Source organism: Labeo rohita, chromosome 8 (assembly GCF_022985175.1).
Source record: "Labeo rohita strain BAU-BD-2019 chromosome 8, IGBB_LRoh.1.0, whole genome shotgun sequence".
NCBI lineage: Eukaryota > Metazoa > Chordata > Actinopteri > Cypriniformes > Cyprinidae > Labeo > Labeo rohita.
The window spans coordinates 37,628,839-37,650,282 of NC_066876.1; the positions used below are offsets into that span (position 1 = coordinate 37,628,839).

The window sequence follows — 21,444 nt, forward strand, 5'->3', positions numbered from 1 at the left end:
AATTAATTTTGCAAATTTCTGAAACAGGCATGGGATAGAATTAGAGAACAATTTAATGAATGAACAACGCATTATGCTTTCAGAAGACGTTAAGCCTCTTTTCATGGGAAAAGTGTTTTTACACTGTTTTTATTTTGAATGTATGAAACAGTCAATCAGAACAATCTCGTGTGTCAAAAAGCACAAGCAGAACTGTAGAAATTTGTTCAAAGACTGAGAAGAATGTACACAAATACACAAGACTTGAATGTCAGTTGTTCTCAGCATGTCAATCCTGAGCCCTTCCACCACCGAAGATCTTGGCCAGGAGGGAAACGTTGGACTGAGCTTTCTCCTGGAAGGTTTTGCTCTTCTCTTGCGCCTTCTGGAGGTTCTTCTTGGACAAGCCTTTGTTCTTAAAGCGTTTCAGTTGCAGCTCTTCTTCTGTAGGTCGCTGTTTGTAGTCCCAGGTCTTCTGCTCTAGGACCTCTCCCTTCTTCTCCTTCTTCTTCCTTAGGTTCTCCAGCTTCTGGCTCTTTTCCACACTGGCCAGGTAGAAGTTGGTCTCCTTCTTGGCCTGGGAGATTTCAGTTCTCATACGCTGATGATACACCGTCTGCTCGTAAGTCAAACGTTCGCTGAGATGGCACCACTGGAATCTGTGCAGATACTTGATGAAAGAGACAGGAAGAAGTAACTAAACAGCATCAGATATGATCAGTTTCACACTGTGTAAGGGAGCTACTAAAATGATTCAAAAGTTTGGGGTCTGTAAGATTTTTTAAATATTTTTGAAAGAAACAACTTTGATTAAAAATTCAGTAAAACAGTAATACTGTGAAATATTACTTAAAATCACTGCTTTCTATTTGAATATATTTTAAAGTATAATTTATTTCTGTGATGCGCAGCTGAATTTTCAGCATCATTACTCCAGTCTTCAGTGTCACATGATCCTTCAGAAATCATTCTAGTATTCACCTTTGATCAATTGAATTCATTCTTGCTGAATGAAAGTGTTTTGATTGGTAGTGTATCTGTATTATGCACCTTTATGGACCACAGGTCACTGCTGAAGCGGCTCCTCTTCTTGTTGGCCATGGGTGTGTTGTGCAGACTGGCTGCGACTCTTTTAGCGACGCGCTTGTCTCTGAACTCCACCCAGCCCTCTATGAAACTGGATGAATTGCTTCCCGCCTTCTTTTTCTTTCTTTTCACGCAACGATCTACAAGAGAGTCACAAAAAATGTTTATATGTCGGTCAAACGTGAAACATGAACTTTAATACAAGTTATGCTTTTGTACAGGGATTTTCAGCATCATTACTCCAGTATTCAGTGTCACATGATCCTTCAGAAATCATTCTAATATGCTGATTTGGTTCTCAGTTATGATCAATTATTAATTTTTTTTTTTTTTTGTTTTCCAGTTTACATTTTTGCACTATACTTTGATTAACAGAAAGAGCAGAATTTTATTTGAAACAGAAATCTTTTGTAATATACATACTACCAGTCAAAACTTTTTGAACAGTAAGATTTTTTTTGTTTTCAAAGAAGTCTCTTCTGCTCACAAAGCCTACATTTATTTGATCCAAAGCACAGCAAAAAAAAAAAAAAAAAAAAAAAAATTTGAAATATTTTTATTATTTAAAATAGCTGCTTTCTATTTGAATCCATTTTAAAATGTAATTTATTCCTGTGATGCGCAGCTGAATTTTCAGCATCATTACTCCAGTCTTCAGTGTCACATGATCCTTCACAAATCAATGTAATATGCTGATTTGCTGTTCAAGAAACATTTATTATGTTCGAAACAGCAGAGCAGATTTTTTCATGTTTCTTTGATGAATAGAAAGTTCAGAAGAACAGTATTTATCTGAAATGTCTTTATCATTACGTTGACCAATTTAAAGCATTCTTGCTTTCCCAAAAAATTAAAAATAAAATAAAAATATATTATACATGTATAATTATAAAAAAAATAAATTATATGTGGTGTAGTGTATACAAAAGTTACAAAATGTTACAAAAGCTTTTTATTTCAGATAAATGCTGATCTTTGGATCTTTGTATTCATCAAAGAATCCAGAAAAAAGTGTATTGATAATTATAATAATGAATAATAATAAATGTTTGTTGAGCAGCAAATCAGAATATTAGAATGATTTCTGAAGGAGTAATGATGCTAAAAATTCAGCTTTGAAATCACAGGAATAAATGACATTTTAAAATATATTCAAATAGAAGGCAGTTATTTTAAATAGTAACAATATTTCAAAATTTGGTAACACTTTATTTTACAGTTTCTTAACTAGTTGCTTATTAGCATGCATATTACTAGATTATTAGCCATTTATTAGTACTAATTAAGCACAGATTAATGCCTTATTCTACATCCCTAATCCCTTACTAACTAATAATAGCCAGCAAATTAGGAATTTATTGAGGGAAAAGTCATAGTTAATAGTGAATAAGCATTACCTATTCTAAATTGTTACCCAAAATTGTACTGTTTTTGCTGTACTTTGTAAAATAAATGCAGGCTTGGTGAGCAGAAGAGACTTCTTTAAAAAAACAAAAAACTGTTACTGTTCAAAACTTTTGACTGGTTGTCTTATAAAAGTCTTTACTGTCACTTTTGATCAAAAGCTTGACAAAAGTTCACTTAGCCCAAATTTTTGTACCTCAAAATAGTGAATCAAGGTTTCTCAGAAACATTAAGCAGCACAACTGTTTTACACATCAATAATAATAAGAAGAAATGCTTCTTGAGCAGCAAATCTGAAGTTTCATGTGACACTGAAGACTTGAGTAACGGCGACTGAAAATGCAGCTTTGATCACAGGAACAAATACCATTTTCAAATACATTCAAATAGAAAATAGTTATTTTAAACCGTAATGATATTACACAAAATTACTGTTTACTGTATTTTTGATCGAATAAATGCAGACTTGATGAGAATAAGAGACTTAATCAGACTGATTTAAAGGTTTAATGTAGTACTTTAAGGAGTGCACTCATACACAGATAAACCCAGAGCTAACAGACATCAAATAAAAGTCACAAAATAACAATTCTGATGTCAAGAAGTCTTAAAATGTAGCTTTTGACGTGCTGTTACTGTAATAAGTGTGCACTGTTAGACAGTATACAGTCATGTGAAAAAGTTCAGACAACCTATTGAATTTCATGGTTTTCTGTATCAGGACATAATAAAAAATTGTCTGGTCCTTGGCAGGTCTTAAAATTTGGAAAATAAATCCTCAGATAAACATCATCACATGACATATCACACTGTGTCATTATTTATTTAAGAAAAATAAAGTCAATATGGAAAGGCCATGTGTGACAAAGTTAGGACACACTATGAGTCAATTACCTGTAGATCCACTTTTAGCAGCATAACTTGAAGCGTTCATTTCCTGCGTGACTTTATCAGTCTCTCACATCGTTCTGGAGGAATCTGGACCACTCTGCTTTTCAACATTGCTCCAGTTTATTGAGGTTTGTGGGCATTTGCTTACGCACAGCTCTCACCACAGCATTTGAGCCAGGATGAGCTCTGGACATGGACTGGACTATTGCAACACCTTGATTCTGTTCTTTTCAGCCATTCTGTTGTAGATTTGCTGGTGGGCTTGGGATCATTGTCCTGTCGCATGACCCAATTTTGGCCCAACGTTAGATGTCGGACAGACGCCCTCACATTTGACTCTAGAATACTTTGATATACAGAGGAGTTCATGGATAACTCAATGACTGTGAGGTGTTCAGGTCCTGTGGCTACAAAACAAGCCCAAAATGACCAGCCCTCCTCCAGCATGTTTGTCTTTTGGTATGAGGTGTTTGTGCTGATATGCTCTTTAGGTTTTCACCAAACTTGGCGCTGTGCGTTATGGCCAAACATCTCCACTTCAGTCTCGTCTGTTCAAAGGACATTATTCTAGAAGACTTGTGTTTTGTTCAGATGCAACTTTGCAGACCTAAACTGTGCTGCACTGTTTTTCTGTTTTAAATAGAAGAGTCTTTCTTCTGCCAAGTCTTCCAAACATGCCATTTTTGTCCCATATTTTTCTGATGGTATTGTCATGAACTCTATCATTTAACATGTGAACTGAGGCCTGTAGAGTCTGAGGTGTAGTTCTTGGGTTGTCTGTCATTTCTCTGAGCTTTACACGGTCTGATCTTGGGGTGAATTTTCTGGGACGTCCACTCCTGGAAGGAGAGGTGTCTGTTTTAAATGTCTCCCACTTGTGAATAAACTTCAAATTGTTTGTAATGGCCGTATTACTCTTCTCAGATTGATGGCAGCAACAAGTGCTTCTCTAAGATGATTGCTGATGTCTTAACTTCTTGGCATTGTGTTAACACACACCTGAAGGCTCCAGACCAGCAAACTGACAAAGCTTTTGTGTTTATAGAGGCGCTCAGACCGATGATGATCAGTTCATCAAAGGTTTTTGACTGTGATTTACCCTCTTAATTCCAGTGTTAACAGTAAGGGTGTCCTTTGTCACAGATGGCTTTTCTATTTTGACTTTATTTCTGTTCAGTGAATAATGAAACGGTGCAATTTGTCATGTGTTGTTGTTCATCTGAGGTTTTATTTTCAAAATAAGACCAGCCAAGGACCTTTTTTTTTGTTTTTAATGATGTCCTGATACAGAAAACCATGGAATTCAGTAGGGTGTCCTCACTTTTTCACATGACCGTACATGTCTATCACTGACTAGTAAACAAACAGGTTTGTTTTAATCGTATATTACGGTAAAAGACTGTAGTTTTACCTTCAGGCTGCAGGAAGATCCGCCCGATCTCTCCGTACACTCCCAGCATAGTTCGCAACTGTTTCGGTCTCAACCTCGGAGGAATGTGTCCCAAATACACGATGCCTGGAAGACATTTTTTACCCTTCGGCTTCTCAGGATCATCATCTTCATTTATATCGAGGTCAAGAGCTTCGTCATCATCATCGTCATCTTCACAGTTCATCTCGTGATCAGCATCTTCAACACCGTCTTCCTCCTGCTTCTCATCTTCCTCTCGTTTAGAGTCATTTAACTCTTCTTCACTGGCCATGGGTTGTGTTTCTAGCTCTGCTGTAACTTCACTCTTCTGCGGAAGAGCCATAATCAGCTGTGACAGTTATTACATGAACCGATGCAAAACACTTTAATCTGACAGGACTCTTACTACGAAAGAGTGACCAGTATATTTCCATGTAAAATATTGTCTTTATCCATAAAGATCTGTTTCCAAATGGTAGAAATAAATCGACTCGCTCAACACATGTGGCACCGACAGCGACTCTGACGTCAATATCAAGCGCCAAGAGGCAGCCTGGACTTTCTTAAAGAGACAGAACTGTTTTTACATCGCGCCTCTGTCCGTTGTATTATATTATAGATTTCAATTTTATTATAGCCTTTATGGAGCAGATATTATTAGAATAAGCTTATATATAATTTTAACCTTATCTGAATGTCATATACTTCAAAAATGACTACGGGAGGGGATTTAAAGTATTTACAGCACTGTGTTGTTGTAGTTTTCATACTAATCAGTAGAGGGCGACACAATACAAGGAAATATTTGAGCCTACGCCATTTAAACAGTCTCATATGTGACCCTGGACCACAAAACCAGTCATAAGGGTAAATTTTTCAAAATTGAGCTTTATACATCATCCGAAAGCTGAATAAATAAACTTTCCATTGATGTATGGTTTGTTAGGATAGAACAATATTTGTTCGAGATACAACTATTTCAGTATATGGAATCTAGGGATGCAAAAAAATCTAAATATTGAGAAAATCGCCTTTAAAGTTGTCCAAATGAAGTTCTTTGCAATGCATATTACTAATCAAAAATTAAGTTTTGATATATTTACAGTAGGAAATTTACAAAATATCTTCATGGAACATGATCTTTACTTACTTTCCTAATGATTTTTGGCATAAAAGAAAAATCTATAATTTTGACGCATACAATGTATTTTTGGCTATTGCTACAAATATACCCCAGCAACTTAAGACTGGTTTTGTGGTCCAGGGTCACATATTTAAAACTGCACATAACTAATTATAATCTGCAAATTGTTACAGCGTAGAGCACACTTTTAGGCATAAATTGCAGTATAATAATGGTCAGCATAGTACAGCTGAACACATCACAACACAACTATAACACATTACATTTCTTTTTACCTCAAACTTAATGTTGGCTTGCAAAAAGCTGATCAGACAGTTTGAAGTTTCTGCTCCTAAAAACTTGATGTTTGAAGGTTTTTTTAGATTTATGAAGTTTGAAAGTTTTGAAAGTTACTGTGCAAAAATGTAACTCTGGGGTTGGGATCAACTGAAACAATAGCTATGAAATATAATGCATGCACTATTATTACTGTAGGTACATGTACATGTTTCATATACCAAAAAAAAAAAAAACCCAGTTCAGTTTATGAGCCTCAGATTATGAAGAAAAATGTACAAAAATGTCACAGTTGCCTGAGGTCTTCTCTGCTAATTTATCTTTCAGCCACGGCAAACTTCAAAACAATCATCCAAAATTCATGACTGCATAACTTGTATAAATAAAGACCTGTTAAATAATGGCACAATGAAAACAGAGGGACGTTGAGAAGCACACAAAGGCAGTACAGACTCACTCGTCCACCATTATCCCCAGGAGTGTGTTTCTCCCTGCAGGAATGCTCTGCCGTGTGTACGACCATGTGCCCGTCACATGTGGGTTCTTGCATTATTGAAAGAGGATGACTTGGGTTTACAGAGAGCTCTGCTGCAGTTCTGAATCTGGCGCATCTGTCTATTTAAATTTAACCCCAAACACCAGGGCAACAGGCTCAGGGGATTCATCTGAAATGGCATCATCTCTTTGGGGAGGAAGACTCCATCGCCTCCTTCAATCAGACACTTCCTGTGCACATGAGAAGAGCAGTTTTGCTTTTAGCCCATGCATTACAGGACAGCGGGTACATTTAATTGTTTGATCAAAATTACTGCTAGGGACAATTTATCATAACAATCATAACAAGGGATGTCTGACTTTGGAAACTATAGTTCTCTCCTTAAATATGAAGAGGGCAAGCAACAGATTAATGAGTTCATGCAAATTTCACAAAAAGCTCATGGACATCATTATAAATCAGGCATTGAAGTGAGTTGCTGTTTTTGTCACTTTTCTGAGGAAGATGTCATTTATTTGTTTTGACAATGTACACAGAGAAATTTTGGTCAGATTTTTTTAATGTTCATCCAATCTCATTTTGACCCTTCTTTCTGGTTTAGTTTACTCTGGATTGTCTGACTACTCGAAAGAGGATATAGCTTATTTAGTTTCCTGTTAGCTAAATTTCACATACATCTGGCTCTAAACCTCTCTTTTTTATATTTTAGAGTTGGTCTAGACAAGTAGGAAACTATCCAAAGTTCTGTTAATCATAAAGCAGTAAAAATCACATCTCTATATTCAAATTACTATAGTTTAGTTTAGTTTAGTATTTGTTGCAAAACTGTGGTTATACAAAAAAAAAAAAAAAAAAAAAAAAAAAAAAAAAAAAAACCTAAAGTAACTAAGTGCTTTACTGTACTAAAACCATGGTTAAGGGACATTTGTGTTCTTTCTTTCTTTTTTCTGAATTAATGATTTGTGCTTTGCGAAGATCCGATCAATCAAATAATTCGCGATAATCAAATAAAATCTGCTCCGAAGTCCCGATCTTAATAAATAATTCGCGAACCCCCAACGAAGTCCCGATCTGGATCAAATGATTAGTGATACACGAAGTTATCTAAAATGATTTGTAAACCCGAAAAGTCCCGATCTGAATCAAATGATTCGCGATCCACAAAATCCGAAGTTCCGATCAAGATTCGCGATCCCGCTCCGATCTCAAATGATTCGCGATCCGTATTTCCGATCTGAATAATGATTCGCGAACCATTTTATATCGGAACGTGGATCGCGAACCCATCTCTGTATTCATCCCTTGTGTCATCTTAAGATGTAATTTTCTTTCTTTGTTACCCTGGCAACAAGTCTGTATATTCTTGTAATTATTTTTCAAATAATTTTATTTTGTCTGTAACTGTACTTTCTTGATGGTTTGGATATCTGTAATGTTTAATAAAAAAAAAAAAAAAAAAAAGTGGACCGCGAACCCGCTCCGAAGTCCGGATCTGAATCAAATGATTCGCGATCCGCGCTCCAAAGTTCCGATCTAAATTAAATGATTCGCAAACCCGCTCCCGATCTGAATAAAATGATTCGTGATCCACCATTTGGTTCGAGCGTTTCGAATCATTTTTGAAAAAAAAGCTCCGTTTCACCCATCACTTAAAACCATTAAAAGCGATGTCGAAATTTAAAAACGAATGGCTCTTTTGATCTGGTGTTTGCTAGTGAATCGCTTCAACTGATGATCGAAGTCACGAGTTTGAATCAATCGGAGCAGTTCCAGCGTAAATGACTCACTCAGTTGATTCGGTTCATGTGTTCCTCTTTTCGCGTCTTCAGCCATGTTTACACGACAGTGTCAGTACTAGCATCTAATAGATTTAAAATGCATTTATTTTATACTAAGTATAGTTCAAGTCTATTAACATATTTTCTGACATTATACATTATATATAGCTATATAATTGTCTCTTGGAATATAAGTAGCCTAATAAAACAATGTTTTTAGCAACACTGTAAATGTCTTTACTGTAAACATTAAAACAGAAAATGTATTTTTGATCAAATAAATGCAGCCTTGGTGAGCATTAGAGACTCCTTGTGTGTGTGTGTGTGTGTGTGTAGCTGTTAGACTTATGAATTCCTTTTAGTCCACATTTTTTTAGATCTAATTCTAACTGATGGATTTTTTCATTGCTTTGATCATTAAAAAACATTGATAAATATTACAGGCTGTGTCAAATGTTTCCAGTGCCAGGCACTGATGAAAATCCAAAGCAATATTTGGTAGAAAAAACATAATGTACAGAAAGGCAAACCAGAATGGACTTATGTCAACCCGGTCTGCTGCATTATCCTATCGAGCCATTGCACGTGGAAGTGATCACTAACATGACAATCTCACAGAAGTGAGGAAGTAGATGAACACAGAGGTGACGTGATACACATACAGTATGGACTGAATAACCTAATCTGACATTTTTAAAACAAACTTGATTTTATATAACGAGTCATCTTCATGGTCCATTTAGGTCCTGGCCAGCTGAACCGCACAGAACCCCTTGACAGATGTGAAATCTTTTGAGGACCACATTTGCGAGTGTTTATTTCATGCAGAGGGTGACTGACAACTAAAGACATGTTTCTGACAGTACACTGTCCACCAAATTTACACGCGCACCAAACGACCGATGGTTCTCGATGGTGTGGATAGATTGCGACAGGCAACAAAAGCAGCCGAGCAATGCAGCCGAAATAAAGAAAGCTTATTTGCAGCTCAAACCCCCAGTGCATTTGTTTGATACATCAAATATAAGCGAGAAAAGACGGTGTCTGTTGCATAACTAGGAATCATGCAAAATATAACAAAAGCTGTAGTCCAATTTGTAAAAACCGTTTCATTTGGTAAATTATCCTCTTCTAATTGGCCTATCTTCTGATCTGTCTATGGTAGCATGTCTTGTTAATGTACCGAAACCCCAAAGAAACCAAAGCAGACCACATCATTTAATGCAAAGACTGGGAGAGTTTAATGAAACGGGATCGCGAGCTACGACTTTGTTACCGCAAACTTCAAACAGCATCCATAACTGCCGCCAGAACCAGAGAGAATAAAACACAGAGCCATCTGTCTGGGCCCCTGTGACAACGCTAGTTAGAGTCACACACACACACACAAACAGTCATCAAAACACCCTGTGTATTTAACATACTTCAAGGTGCACTGACCTTCTAAGCACATACTTACTCTACACACAAAGGTGAAGTCGCAAAGCAACACAAACACAAATGCGGACACTAACAACATCACCAAACGAACTCTGCAGTACCTGAGGGGCTTCGCACGTTAATGATTTATTTACGCATTTTAAATATTGATCAGGTGGGGGGGATTGGGGAAGCAAATGTGCAATTGAACGGCAGGAGGTTCTGTTCACTCTGAGATAAATGCAAAATGTGCCACGACATGAGGTTTTATCTCAGTGTGAGTCGAACTCGCGCGTTTTAAAAGGCAGCTGATCGCAGGCCAAACATGCTTTGCATCTTAAATAGGCGCAGACAGTGTATACTAGTTGTCGCTTTATTTAACGTAATTGCAGCTGGTAAGACAACCAACAAATGCCGCATGATCACATGCAGTGGTCAGTGGTTAGTAGCCTGCAGGTTGCTCATGCCTGTGGCATTCATCTATTTCTCAGCATTGGTTTGTGTTTTATTTATTTACTTTACAGTGCTCGATCACAAGCCCCACATCTGGGGGAAAAGTAGGTTACATCCAAATAATCCAACTAGCAATATAATTACGTGTTGTTAGGATAGCAAAATAAATATTAGCTTTTAAAAGGGGTGATGCTTCCCATGTCTCCTGTACACTTTCATGAATTCTTTCTTTGGACATGAGTAGCCTACTAGTGACGCTAATTATTGATAATGAAAATTAGGCAGGATTATTATGCATGACAGGACTTGAAATTAAAATTCAGTTGCAACTCTACAAACATGAGTCAATACGTGATGATAGGAATCATTTTTGTGAGTAAGGAGCGAAGCATACTCACATTTAACAATTTTTGGGTGACTTTTCACATGCAAAATCACTTCCGTTCAGATTTATCAGGTGTTTACACATTGGATGCATTGCAGTTGTTATATATATGTTAAACATTGCAGTTGGGCCTGTTCAGTAGCTCAAACATTTTGAATTTTGAATTTTTTTTTAAATCATTTGCTTCATCAGAATGAGATAACTCTTGGAGACTCTTGTCACATTAGTTACAGTTGAGGTCGAAAGTTGACACACACCTTGCAGAATCTGCAAAATGTTAATTATTTTACCAAAATAAGAGGGATCATACAAAATGCATGTTATTTTTTATGTTTTATTTTTTTTTGAGATCCATCTTTTCACACTGAGGAGAACTGAGGGACTCATATGCAACTATTACAGAAGGTTCAAACACTCACTGATGCTCCAGAAGGAAACACGATGCATTAAGAGTCGGAGGTGAAAATTTTTGAACAAAATGAGGATGTGTACATTTGTCTTATTTTGCCTAAATATCATATTTTTTTCATTTAGTGCTGCCCTTCAGAAGCTAGAGAAGATACCTACATGTTCCCCAGAAGACAAAATACCAATTTAACCTGAACCTGAAATTTAAAAAAAAAGTATTCAACTGATTTCAAGTTTTAAGGGTTCAGTCAGTTTTGACTGTGAAGGTACCAAGTGTGATCCACAAATGAAGAGGCCCAGAAGGTTCCTTAGACATCAAAGGGTTAATCTATCAATGTAGTCATCACATATACACAAGATACAAAATACAGCTGGTTATCTTTCCAAATGTAATTACGTGTATATGTGATGATTACATTGGCTTTGTTGCTGAATTCTGAAACTCCTTTGTTGGCAAAATAATTATGCTAATTTAATAAATAAGACAAGGAACACTAGTGGTGTTGTTCCAATAAAATTCACATCTCTCTCACGCACACCTGCTGGGTCTCGCAGACATGTTCGGCATCTTAACCGTTTATTATTTCTAGGCCAAAAACGTCTCTAGGAAGCCAAGAATATCACAAGAATTGTGCTTCCCGGCCTCATAGCTTTTAGATGTGTGACAACAAGGCAAATATGCAAACATCAAGGGGAGTAGGCCACCAGCAGTTATTCTTTTCCATTTCAAGCACTGGTTATAAGTGAAAATAAAGAGTGTGAACTGATCTGGATCTTGTTCGGTGCTGGTTTGGTGCTCTAATCGCCACTGAATAATTCAGATTCTCTTGGATGGCCTGTTCAGAGAGCTGAGGGTGAAGGTGTTGAGTCCTACACTGAACCCACTTCAACTCACTGCCCTTTTTTCTGGAAGAACATGTATCTTAAAACACCTTTCATGTGCTCATTCATTAGGTTTGACGTGCACCAGTTCCAAAAAGTATTTAGACATTTAAGCCACACTTAAAAACACATCAATTTTAAAGACGGCACGTGCAAATAAATGCTGCTAGTGCTTTTCTCAGAAACACTAACTTTATTTTTCTTTTGTACTAACATTTGTGCTTTTTTCTAGTGGATGTAAGAAGTTAGTTCTCTTCATGTTCAAAACAGAAAAGCCACAAGTGTCATTCATCACAAATAATTATATTTTAAATCTTATATCAAGTGTTTAATTATTCAAAACACTATTTATTATTATTTGGTGAACATTTTCACTTGAAAAGTGTGTTTGTGCTATATTTCAGCAATCGCAGTAAACCGTGAACAGCTGCTTCCGTGTTAAGCAGGTGGTTCTAGGTCGTGGAACATCCCTTTGAGTTTATGCAACTTTAATATCTTCAGACCCTGCACAGTTTCCCTATTGCACTAAAAATACAACACTTGAATTACTTATGCATGAACTCGCAGAAGAATGCTGATCTCTACTTTAACCCTAAAATGCATGCATGACCTGAGCTTTTTGCTATTTTTTTCATATCAAGTGTTCTTTTTCATGATTGAAGTGTCCTTGGTCATATAAAATGTTGTTGTAATATTTGGTTTTAATTTTTTCAAATAATTTTTGGGTTAAGAAATATTTAATTTCCCATCTGTTGTCTCTCTATGTTATGTTATTGGCATTAACTACAATGCCCGTGCTCAAATTTATATTTAGTAGGAAAGTAAACAGCAAAATGCCATTTAGCAGATGTTTTTTTTTCTAAATGGATTTACAGTGAATTTCCTACAGTTGACAGCCTCCCCGAAACAGCCTGAAGTTATAAACACACTCATGTTTTCTTCACGAGCTAAATGAGGACATGCCATTTGACTTAAAACACCAAAAACCATAAAAGAAAACCCTTTGCATTTTTAAAGTTTAAAAACGTAATATTTAATTGTTAATCAAGGTGTCTCCAAATATCCCCAAATGAATTTAGCTACAAATTCAATGTATTTATTTGACAATCTTTGTATAGACAATAAGCATCAAATTACATCCCATGTGAGTTTTGACCTGCATATATGTCTTCAGAATTCAGTATTGTGATCGAGCTTGACTTCTTATTCTTATTCTTTTAAAATTTGCATAGAGAGATACCCTAACCATTAGCTTTTGGATGACAAACTCACGCTTTCTGGCTGATGATGCAGTGCTGTTTGTTTTAAAGTGATCAATTCAGTGTTTAGACACAAAAACCAGATGGTTTCTATTCAGCTCTGTGTTTTTGCTCAGGATGGAGCCACTAGGTGAGAGATTGTTCTGCTTTTGACAGGATGTCACACCTGTAAGGTTGAAGCGAACAGAAGGTGTTGTTATTGAATCACAAAAAAGACAGTCCTAAAGGGAATACTAATGGAATTTTTATTTTATTTGGCACGTCAAAGTCAGCTTTACAATGCTTTTCACAATACATGTTCTTTTCAAACAGCTTTACAAAGCCCACTGCCACCATTCAACAAGTCTAGGGTGGCAGTGGCAAGGAAAAATCCCCTCAAGATGTGCAGGTGTGCAGGGAGTGAAACCTTGAGAGCCCATTTAAACGGCACATATGTAAATGCCAAATAATATCTACTTACATAATATGTAAGAGCAAGCAGATGTTTACTGAATAAATTATTCAATTATTATAAATTAAATATTTGATTCTTAGAGAATTCGTATTTGATTGGTTCCAAATCAGAACAGATTTTTCTTTGGGAATATTGTTTGACAAAGATTTGACCCAAAGAAACTCTAAATATGGACTCTTTTAACTTGCAAATTATGCATGTTCTGTTGAGACTGATTTTACCAACTAATGGTCTAATGTTTGCGGTTACAAAGCCCATGATGCATGGGTCAATTAATTTTTTTACTACATATATACATATATATACTTGGACAATAAAATCATAAAACAGAGGAGACCTAAATGAGTGCAAGTATATTTTGACCTTTTGTTAAAAATGCTTTTACTTGTTAGTTAACTACAATTAGTTATTATGTGCTAACACTATAGGGAACATATTAACTAGTTGGTAACACTTTACAATAAGGTGTCATTTGTTAACATTAGTTGATGTATTAACTAACATGAACGTTAGTTAATAACAATACACTTGTTCATTGTTCATGTTAGTTTGCAGTGCATTAGTTATTATATTAACTAAATTGAATGAACAAAGAACAATACATTTATTACACTATTTATCTTTGTTAGTTAATAAAAATACAGTTGTTCTTTGTTAGTTCATGTTAGTACACAATGCATTAGTTAATGTATTACCTGTTAGTTATTAAAAATACAGTTGCTCTTTGTTAGTTCATGTTAGTGCACAGCTCATTAACTAACATGAATGGAAAATTAACAATATTTATTACACTATTAATTAATCTTTGTTAAGGTTAGTTAATAAAAATACAGTCACACTATTTTAAAGTCGAGTTCTCGCTATTAACAAACCATTAACTATGGCTTTTGCCTTAATTAACTCCTAATTTGCTGCTTATTAATAGTTATTAAGGTAGTTGTTAAGTTCAGGTATTGGGTATGACTAGGGATGTAGAGTATGGTCATGCAGAATAGATGCTTTATAAGTACCAATAAACAGCCAATATGTAAATAATAGGCATGTTAATAAGTACCTACACTCTTAAAAATAAAGGTGCTTTAAAAGGTTCTTCACAGCGACGCCATAGAAGAAGCATTCAGTCAAAGGTTCTTTAAAGAAGCATCTCTTTCTTACCTTTTTATAATTTGAAGAACCTTCTTTCGCCACAAAGAACCTTTTGTGAAACAGAAAGGTTCTTTAGATGTTAAAGATATGGAACTATTTACACAATAAAGGTTCTTCTATGGCATTTGAAGCATCTTTATTTTTAAGAGTGTAGTGAGAATTGTTCCCTAAACTAAAGTGTTACGTCATTGTTCATTCTTAGTTCTTGTTAACAAACGTGGGCTAGTTAAATAACGTTAACTAATGAACCTTAAGTGTTACCAACTAGTTTTACGTCAATAAACGAATTTCCTATTGGGTAAAGTTATGTGCTTTATAACTACTAATAAACAGCCAGTATTTTACTAATACGCAATAGTGAATAGTGTTCCCTAATCTAAAGTGCACCAAAATATGCGAATGTACATTTTAAAGTTCTTAGTACAAGTTTTAAATTAGACTTTTTCTATTAGAATTATTTTAATAGGCTTGTCTGAGCTCATTCAGACCCAGTTAACACACATTACTGAAGCTTCATCCTCTTTTTTACCACAAAGTAGCCTAGTCTTTTGCGTTACTCCTGACTTCATTCTAATAACGGATTGTGCTGGGCTCCCCAACAAAATAAACCGTTGAAAAGCACAATAAACGAGATGACAATAACCAGAAACACCCCAAACACAGCATGAGGGCTAGAATGACCAACACAAACACAAACTGGCTGACAGCACACATGGACTGAAGAGAGAGAGACACACACCGACAGAGCGAAAGCAGGAGAGGGAGGGGAGGGGAATCGAGCTTTTAAGAGATTTGATAGAGATTAGAAGCGGCACAGTGTTGAGAAATATTATATGTTCGATACGAATCTCATTTGATGGTGAAAAGGCAGAGCGCGCGCACGCGGACGCGGACGGAACTGCGGAACGCGCGACTGAATGAATGAAAGGATGAAGGAGCTCCGGGCTCTGTAAACGGGTCAGAGGTGATATCAGCGGGTCAGAGGTGATCTCCACAGGTCAGAGGTGAGCTGAACAATTGGCAAAAGCTTCAGGTGGTTTGAGCGAGTCGAAATGTCTTCGAGGGTTTGAGGAGAGGTCGTGGATATCTCGACAGACTCCTGGAGAAAGTTCAACATCAGGATGAACAGGTAAAAATCGGATTATAAGGCTTATATTTGCTCGTGCGGTGTGTTTATAATACGTCGTTTGCTTCCACAAAGTTAATTCGGTTTTCTGTAGCCGAATTTGTATTTTTGAAGTCATTATAGAGTCCACGGACAAAAAGTAGAATGGTTTTACTGTGTGCGCGTGTGTTTTTAATCATTTTATATCCAAAAACCGTTGTAAATGCAGTACTGAATTAATTCTGCGGTGAATCTCAATCATACAGTACCATGGCAGCTATATATATTAATGTACCATGGTGTTACCATGGTTTGGACACTGCTATGATGAGCATTCATTGAAGAGCCTTGGAGTACAATGTAAATGGTACATGAATATACAGTACTTAGGATTCAGTACCATGGCATATCAAAGTACCATGGTAATGCCATTTATAGTCTATTGTTGTAATAGATTTTTGGGATGAAGAAACATATTTTTAGTTATTAGTACTGTGGTTATACTTCTTTGAAGTACATACTGTGAATATGGTAAATGCATATGGTGATTATTCAGTACCATGATAAATATTTTTTACCATTACCATTGATAACATCACTGTGTCATTGTACTTTTTTTGTAGAATCAATGTGAATCAAAGCTGACCAAATCTGGACATAATCAAAGATGATGAGCGTTATATAATGAAACAATGGTTGTTAAAGATGGTCCCTTTATTTAACTGCATTAAAAAATTTTTATCATGTTTTAAATATATTTTACACTAAAATCTGACACATGCCAGTCTTAATAGTGACTGTAAATGAAACTGTCAGTCAAATGCTGCTGAAGTTACACATATTCCACACTGTTTGCTTATAGTCCAAACAGAGCAATCTGAAGATGGACTGGGATTGAGAATATGTTTTTGCCATTTTAATCCAGATTTAATTATGTTTGATTGATCAATGTAATCCTGTTTGGCTTGTGTTTATTTGATGTGGCTCCATTATGAAAAATGTAGTGGTTGGCATAGGTATTTAACAGCACAAAGGCTTGCATTAACGTCAGTGCGTACATTATTTCATAATGTCGATTATAGGCCTTGACGTGTCCATCAGGAGTTAAGTAGCACTTGTGAGGCTTTGACACCCACTGCAGTATAGATGACTTTTGAGCTCTTTTGTGCATTTGTCTTGAAGCTGCTTTTATCTGCTTTCCATGTCCTGTAGGATGAATCCCTAGTTTCTTAATCCACGCTATGAGGTCTGTCGAGTCTCTTTGAATTATCATTGCAACGCTGAACCCCCTGTCGGCTGTGTCATGCTTCTGTGCATGAGAGGTCAGCATTTAAAAGTCTTCCGTTTGTGTGAACAATGTCATATGTCGTCAGGGATGTTTGCAAAAGCGTTGTAGCTGCTCCCTGTGCCCTCTCACATAATGTCAAGGATTCACAGTGTGTGATCTTTGTCTGATAGTGTGTGTGCTGTGAGATGGCCCTAGAAAAATCAGCAAGAGTTAATGTGAAATCCTTTTTGACGGAAGTGGGGTTTTTTTTTGCACATCACGAGTGCTTAGTTTCCTATGCCGGGCATTTTTTGTTTGTTTTTTTACCCCAATCACCTGAGTCATAAAAGCTGTATATGGCAAGACTAATTGCTCTTGAGCAGCCAGAAAATTACATAATGACAGTTCTGATTGGCTGATGTCATATGAAGAATGCATATCCTTTCTTTACTAGTGACTATACTGAGATGGGAAAATTGAATGCTTTTGTATATATTTTATTTTTTTATTACAATATGCACAGCAAATAGAACAAACAAAGCAGCAATAATAGCAAAAAAAAAAAGATTAAATAACACAATGTGAGGTAACATGCACTGAAAAAATGGCTTTGAAACAATTTTCACTCAGAAATTGCTAGAAAATTTCACAAAAATATCAAAGAAACAGCAAGTAGCACATTGAATTAAACATGTAATGCAAATGTTCACATTTTTCAAATGTGAAAAATACATTCCAGTGCAAAGAGGAAACTGACAACACGCCAACAGAAAAGACAGAGCAGGTTACTTTTGGTATGAAACAAAGTCTCAAAAGTGACTATTTTTTTCATTTTGTAAGACAGTAAATACCGTTTTGGGACTCTTTAATGTGTCTTGACAGATCATTGTAGTGCCTCAGTTTAAGCGGCATGCAAACCGATCATCTTTTCCTTTTTACTAGTTATAGCATGAAATAAACATGAATGAACATCAGAAGGTATCTTGTTTCAAACACACCATTTTTCAAATCTAAGCCAATGACGTTAATCAACTCTCCTGCCTGGTTTGTTTGTCAGACAAAATGTCAGATTCTGTGTTATGATTGGTCAGATCACCTGTCAAATAATCTCCCCCCAAAGGGTGACTTGAAGAAATCTAGAAAGGGCTAGTCCACTTCCAGAACAACAATTTACAAATAATTTACTCATCCAAGATGTTCATGTCTTTCTGTCTTCAGTAGTGAAGAAATTATGGTTTTTGAGGAAAACATTTCAGGATTTTTCTCCATATAATGGACTTCAATTGTGCCCTCGATTTTGAACTTCCAAAATGTAGTTTAAATGCAGCTTCAAAGACTCTAAACAATCCCAGCCGAGGAAGAAGGGTCTTATCTAGCGAAACAATCGCTCATTTTTTTCCAAAAAAAAAAAAAAATTGTTTACTTTTTAAGCACAAAATCTGGTGTAGCACAGGCTCTGGGATGTGCGTTCACAACACTACGTACTATTGAATCACGTCGAAGGGTCACACGGAACTACAGACCCAGTGATTACAACGCGAATGTGCAAACACTAAGAAAGTGCAAGTAAGTCAAACGCTGTTTACAAACAACAACCCTAACCCTAAAGTGAATTGTAGGAGAAAATAAGATGGAGTTTTTCGCCATTCTCTACCTTTTTGAGCCAGAGTACACAGACGATGAACTTAGACGTGATTCGTAGTAGTGATGGGAAGTTCGGATCATTTTACCGACTCGGACCTTTGAGTCTCGTTTAGCAAAATGAATGAATCTTTTTTCGAGTCATTTCGCTCAGTTTAGCAAAATATAATTAAAATGTTAAACTTAAACTTCCCTAACACATCTACTGCTTACACAAACATTGATCACACTACAAACAAGACAAAACTATAATGCTATAAGAAACAGAAAAGATTCATTCATTGTTTACCTGGGTCTTTAGTCTATGATTAGCTCACCTCGCCTCTTATCTGACAAGTTTTCAGGTTTGAGTCGCTCGTTCATCACGTGACGCCCCATAAGATGAACGAACCACTCCAAAAACCTGAAGACTCCAAACAGGTGAACTAATTCCAGTACAGAACCTAATAGGATGTTGCACATGCGCGACTGAACGAATCACTCCCCGAGACGACTCGTTCTTCCCGAGTCACATTAAAGATTCGTTCAAAATGAAAGAATCGTTGAAGAATGTGCATCCCAGAGCCTGTGCTACACCAGCTTTTGTGCTTAAAAAGTAAACAAATCTTTATTTTTCGAAAAAAATGAGCGATCGTTTTGCTAGATAAGACCCTTCTTCCTCGACTGGGATCATTTAGAGCCTTTGAAGCTGAATTTAAACTACATTTTGGAAGTTCAAAATCGGGCACCAATGAAGTCCATTATATGGAGAAAAATCCTGAAATGTTTTCCTCAAAAAACATAATTTCTTTAAGACAGAAATACATGAACATCTTGAATGACAAGGGGGTGAGTACATTATTTGTAAATTGTTTTTCTGGAAGTGGACTTCTCCTTTAAGAGCTACCGTAATATATAAAATATATTTAATATATATATAATATACATATTTTAATATATTTAAAATATATTTATTTTATAAGAAGTGTAGTTCATCTCTATTAACATATCATTTAAGACTTTAAAATTAAAATTATAATTGAACTTTATTTGGATTACTACTTGTGCACAGTGTTGGGCATGTTACGTTAAAAAAGTATTTAATTATAGTTACTAGTTACTTCTCACAAATAGTAACTGAGTTAGTAACATCAGTTAGTTACATCATTTTAAAAGTAACTAATTGACCATATGCACGGAGCGCTCTTTAGAATTTCCGCATAATGATAAGCCAGCTCATAAACTTCCGGTGAATCTCATTTTATATGTGCTGTATATAAGTGGAGACTCTTGAGACTGCTATCAGAAACTGAGGAAAATAATAACTGCAACATTGTAAATAATGATAGCAGCATGAACATTCAGTTTCATGTTATTTAACAACATATAAAGAGCCTGGAAATCCCAGGACAGTACCTAGACATATAGTTGTACATTTAAATGCTGACAGCTAAACACTATCAGAACTGTTTAGCCTAATGTTATGTAACTAACGATGCTTCTCTTCGACGACTTAATATCTTAATAGTATTCTTAATAATCAGTAACTTTTCTTCATAGTCATGAACACATTTTTAAAATCTTGTATTTAAAGCCTTTATTATTTTTCAACTCTACAGCTGTGCAGTAAAATTCACTTCAGAGATTCACTTTTCATTCATAAAGACGAGATGAAAAAATGTCTTTTCACAGAAAACAGCAACTTTTTAAGAGCAACTGAGCAGATTTTAAAGGGGTCATCGGGTGCTAAGTTCACTTTTACATGCTGTTTGAACATTAATGTGTGTCTTTTTCAAATCGAGCCGTTCTCAGATGCCTGTCGTTGTGGCGTCACATGACAGAGGACACTCCCACCATAGTTGATTGACATGAGCGTCTTACCTCAGATCAGCTGTAACAGTCCGACCTCCATGTTTTGATGCCGGAGCAGGGATGTAAGTTAAACAAGAATATCTCCGATTGAGCGACTGAGGTGTTGTGTTGCTGGATGTAATAATGAACATAGTGGTCGTCATTTACTCCCGACATCTGAGCCGCTGAAGATGCAGTGGATTACGTTTGTTTGTGAAGGGAATGCACCTCCCGATCTACATATATCCGTCTATGTTCACGTGAATCATTCGTGATCCAGCTTCACTTACAGCAGAAGTGAGTATAAGGGTTTTTTATGAATCTTTGCGATCGCCTTTCCTAATAATGTGCTAGTTAGCAAGTTTAGCGGCTAAACACGGCTAAAGTAAACAGGCTCGTCACTCCACAGAGAGAAGAGAGGGGCGGGGCGAGCAGAGCTCATTTGCATTTAAAGGAACAACCCCTCAGAATGGGATGATTTTTGCAGAGCTGATTTTGACAGGGTAAAAAGGGTGTTGTTTTACACAACCATTGAGAATTTTTAACCAAAGTATATTATAGATTTTTTTATTAAGACCCTGAAGAATCACATCAACTTGTGGAAAATGGCATCCGATGACCCCTTTAAGTATGCCAAGTACAATTGCAGGGTATTTTTATTAAGTAAATAAATATGTAAATGTATTTGTAGTATACTTAACACAAAATAAATGTATTTCAGATACATTTT

General features: G+C 36.0%; 2 protein-coding genes across 3 annotated transcripts in view; one reads left to right on the forward strand and one right to left on the reverse strand.

Annotated features, from left to right (window-relative positions):
* Positions 1-18: 18 nt before the first annotated feature.
* On the reverse strand, positions 19-5,294 carry abt1 (activator of basal transcription 1). The gene is made up of 3 exons (XM_051117179.1): positions 4,772-5,294; positions 1,030-1,205; positions 19-649 (listed from the first exon to the last, which is right to left on the reverse strand). Exons 1-3 carry the CDS (start codon positions 5,112-5,114, stop codon positions 269-271), a joined length of 900 nt encoding a protein of 299 aa, XP_050973136.1. The 5' UTR covers positions 5,115-5,294; the 3' UTR covers positions 19-268.
* Positions 5,295-15,653: 10,359 nt separating this feature from the next.
* The window catches only part of grm6a (glutamate receptor, metabotropic 6a), an 81,749-nt gene continuing 75,958 nt past the window's right edge, over positions 15,654-21,444 (forward strand). For both annotated transcript variants that reach the window (XM_051117173.1, XM_051117172.1), the window contains exon 1: positions 15,654-16,000. The gene's annotated coding sequence lies outside the window, so the exon portion shown is untranslated. The remainder of the gene's footprint in view (positions 16,001-21,444) is intronic.

Coding starts and splice junctions, on each gene's coding strand:
- abt1 (XM_051117179.1), bottom strand. CDS start 5,114: ATGGCTCTTCCGCAGAAGAGTGAAGTTACAGCAGAGCTAGAAACACAA. Junction 1,206..4,771: donor GATCTTCCTGCAGCCTGAAG/GTAAAACTACAG, acceptor ACTCTCTTGTAG/ATCGTTGCGTGAAAAGAAAG. Junction 650..1,029: donor GTGACCTGTGGTCCATAAAG/GTGCATAATACA, acceptor TCTTTCATCAAG/TATCTGCACAGATTCCAGTG.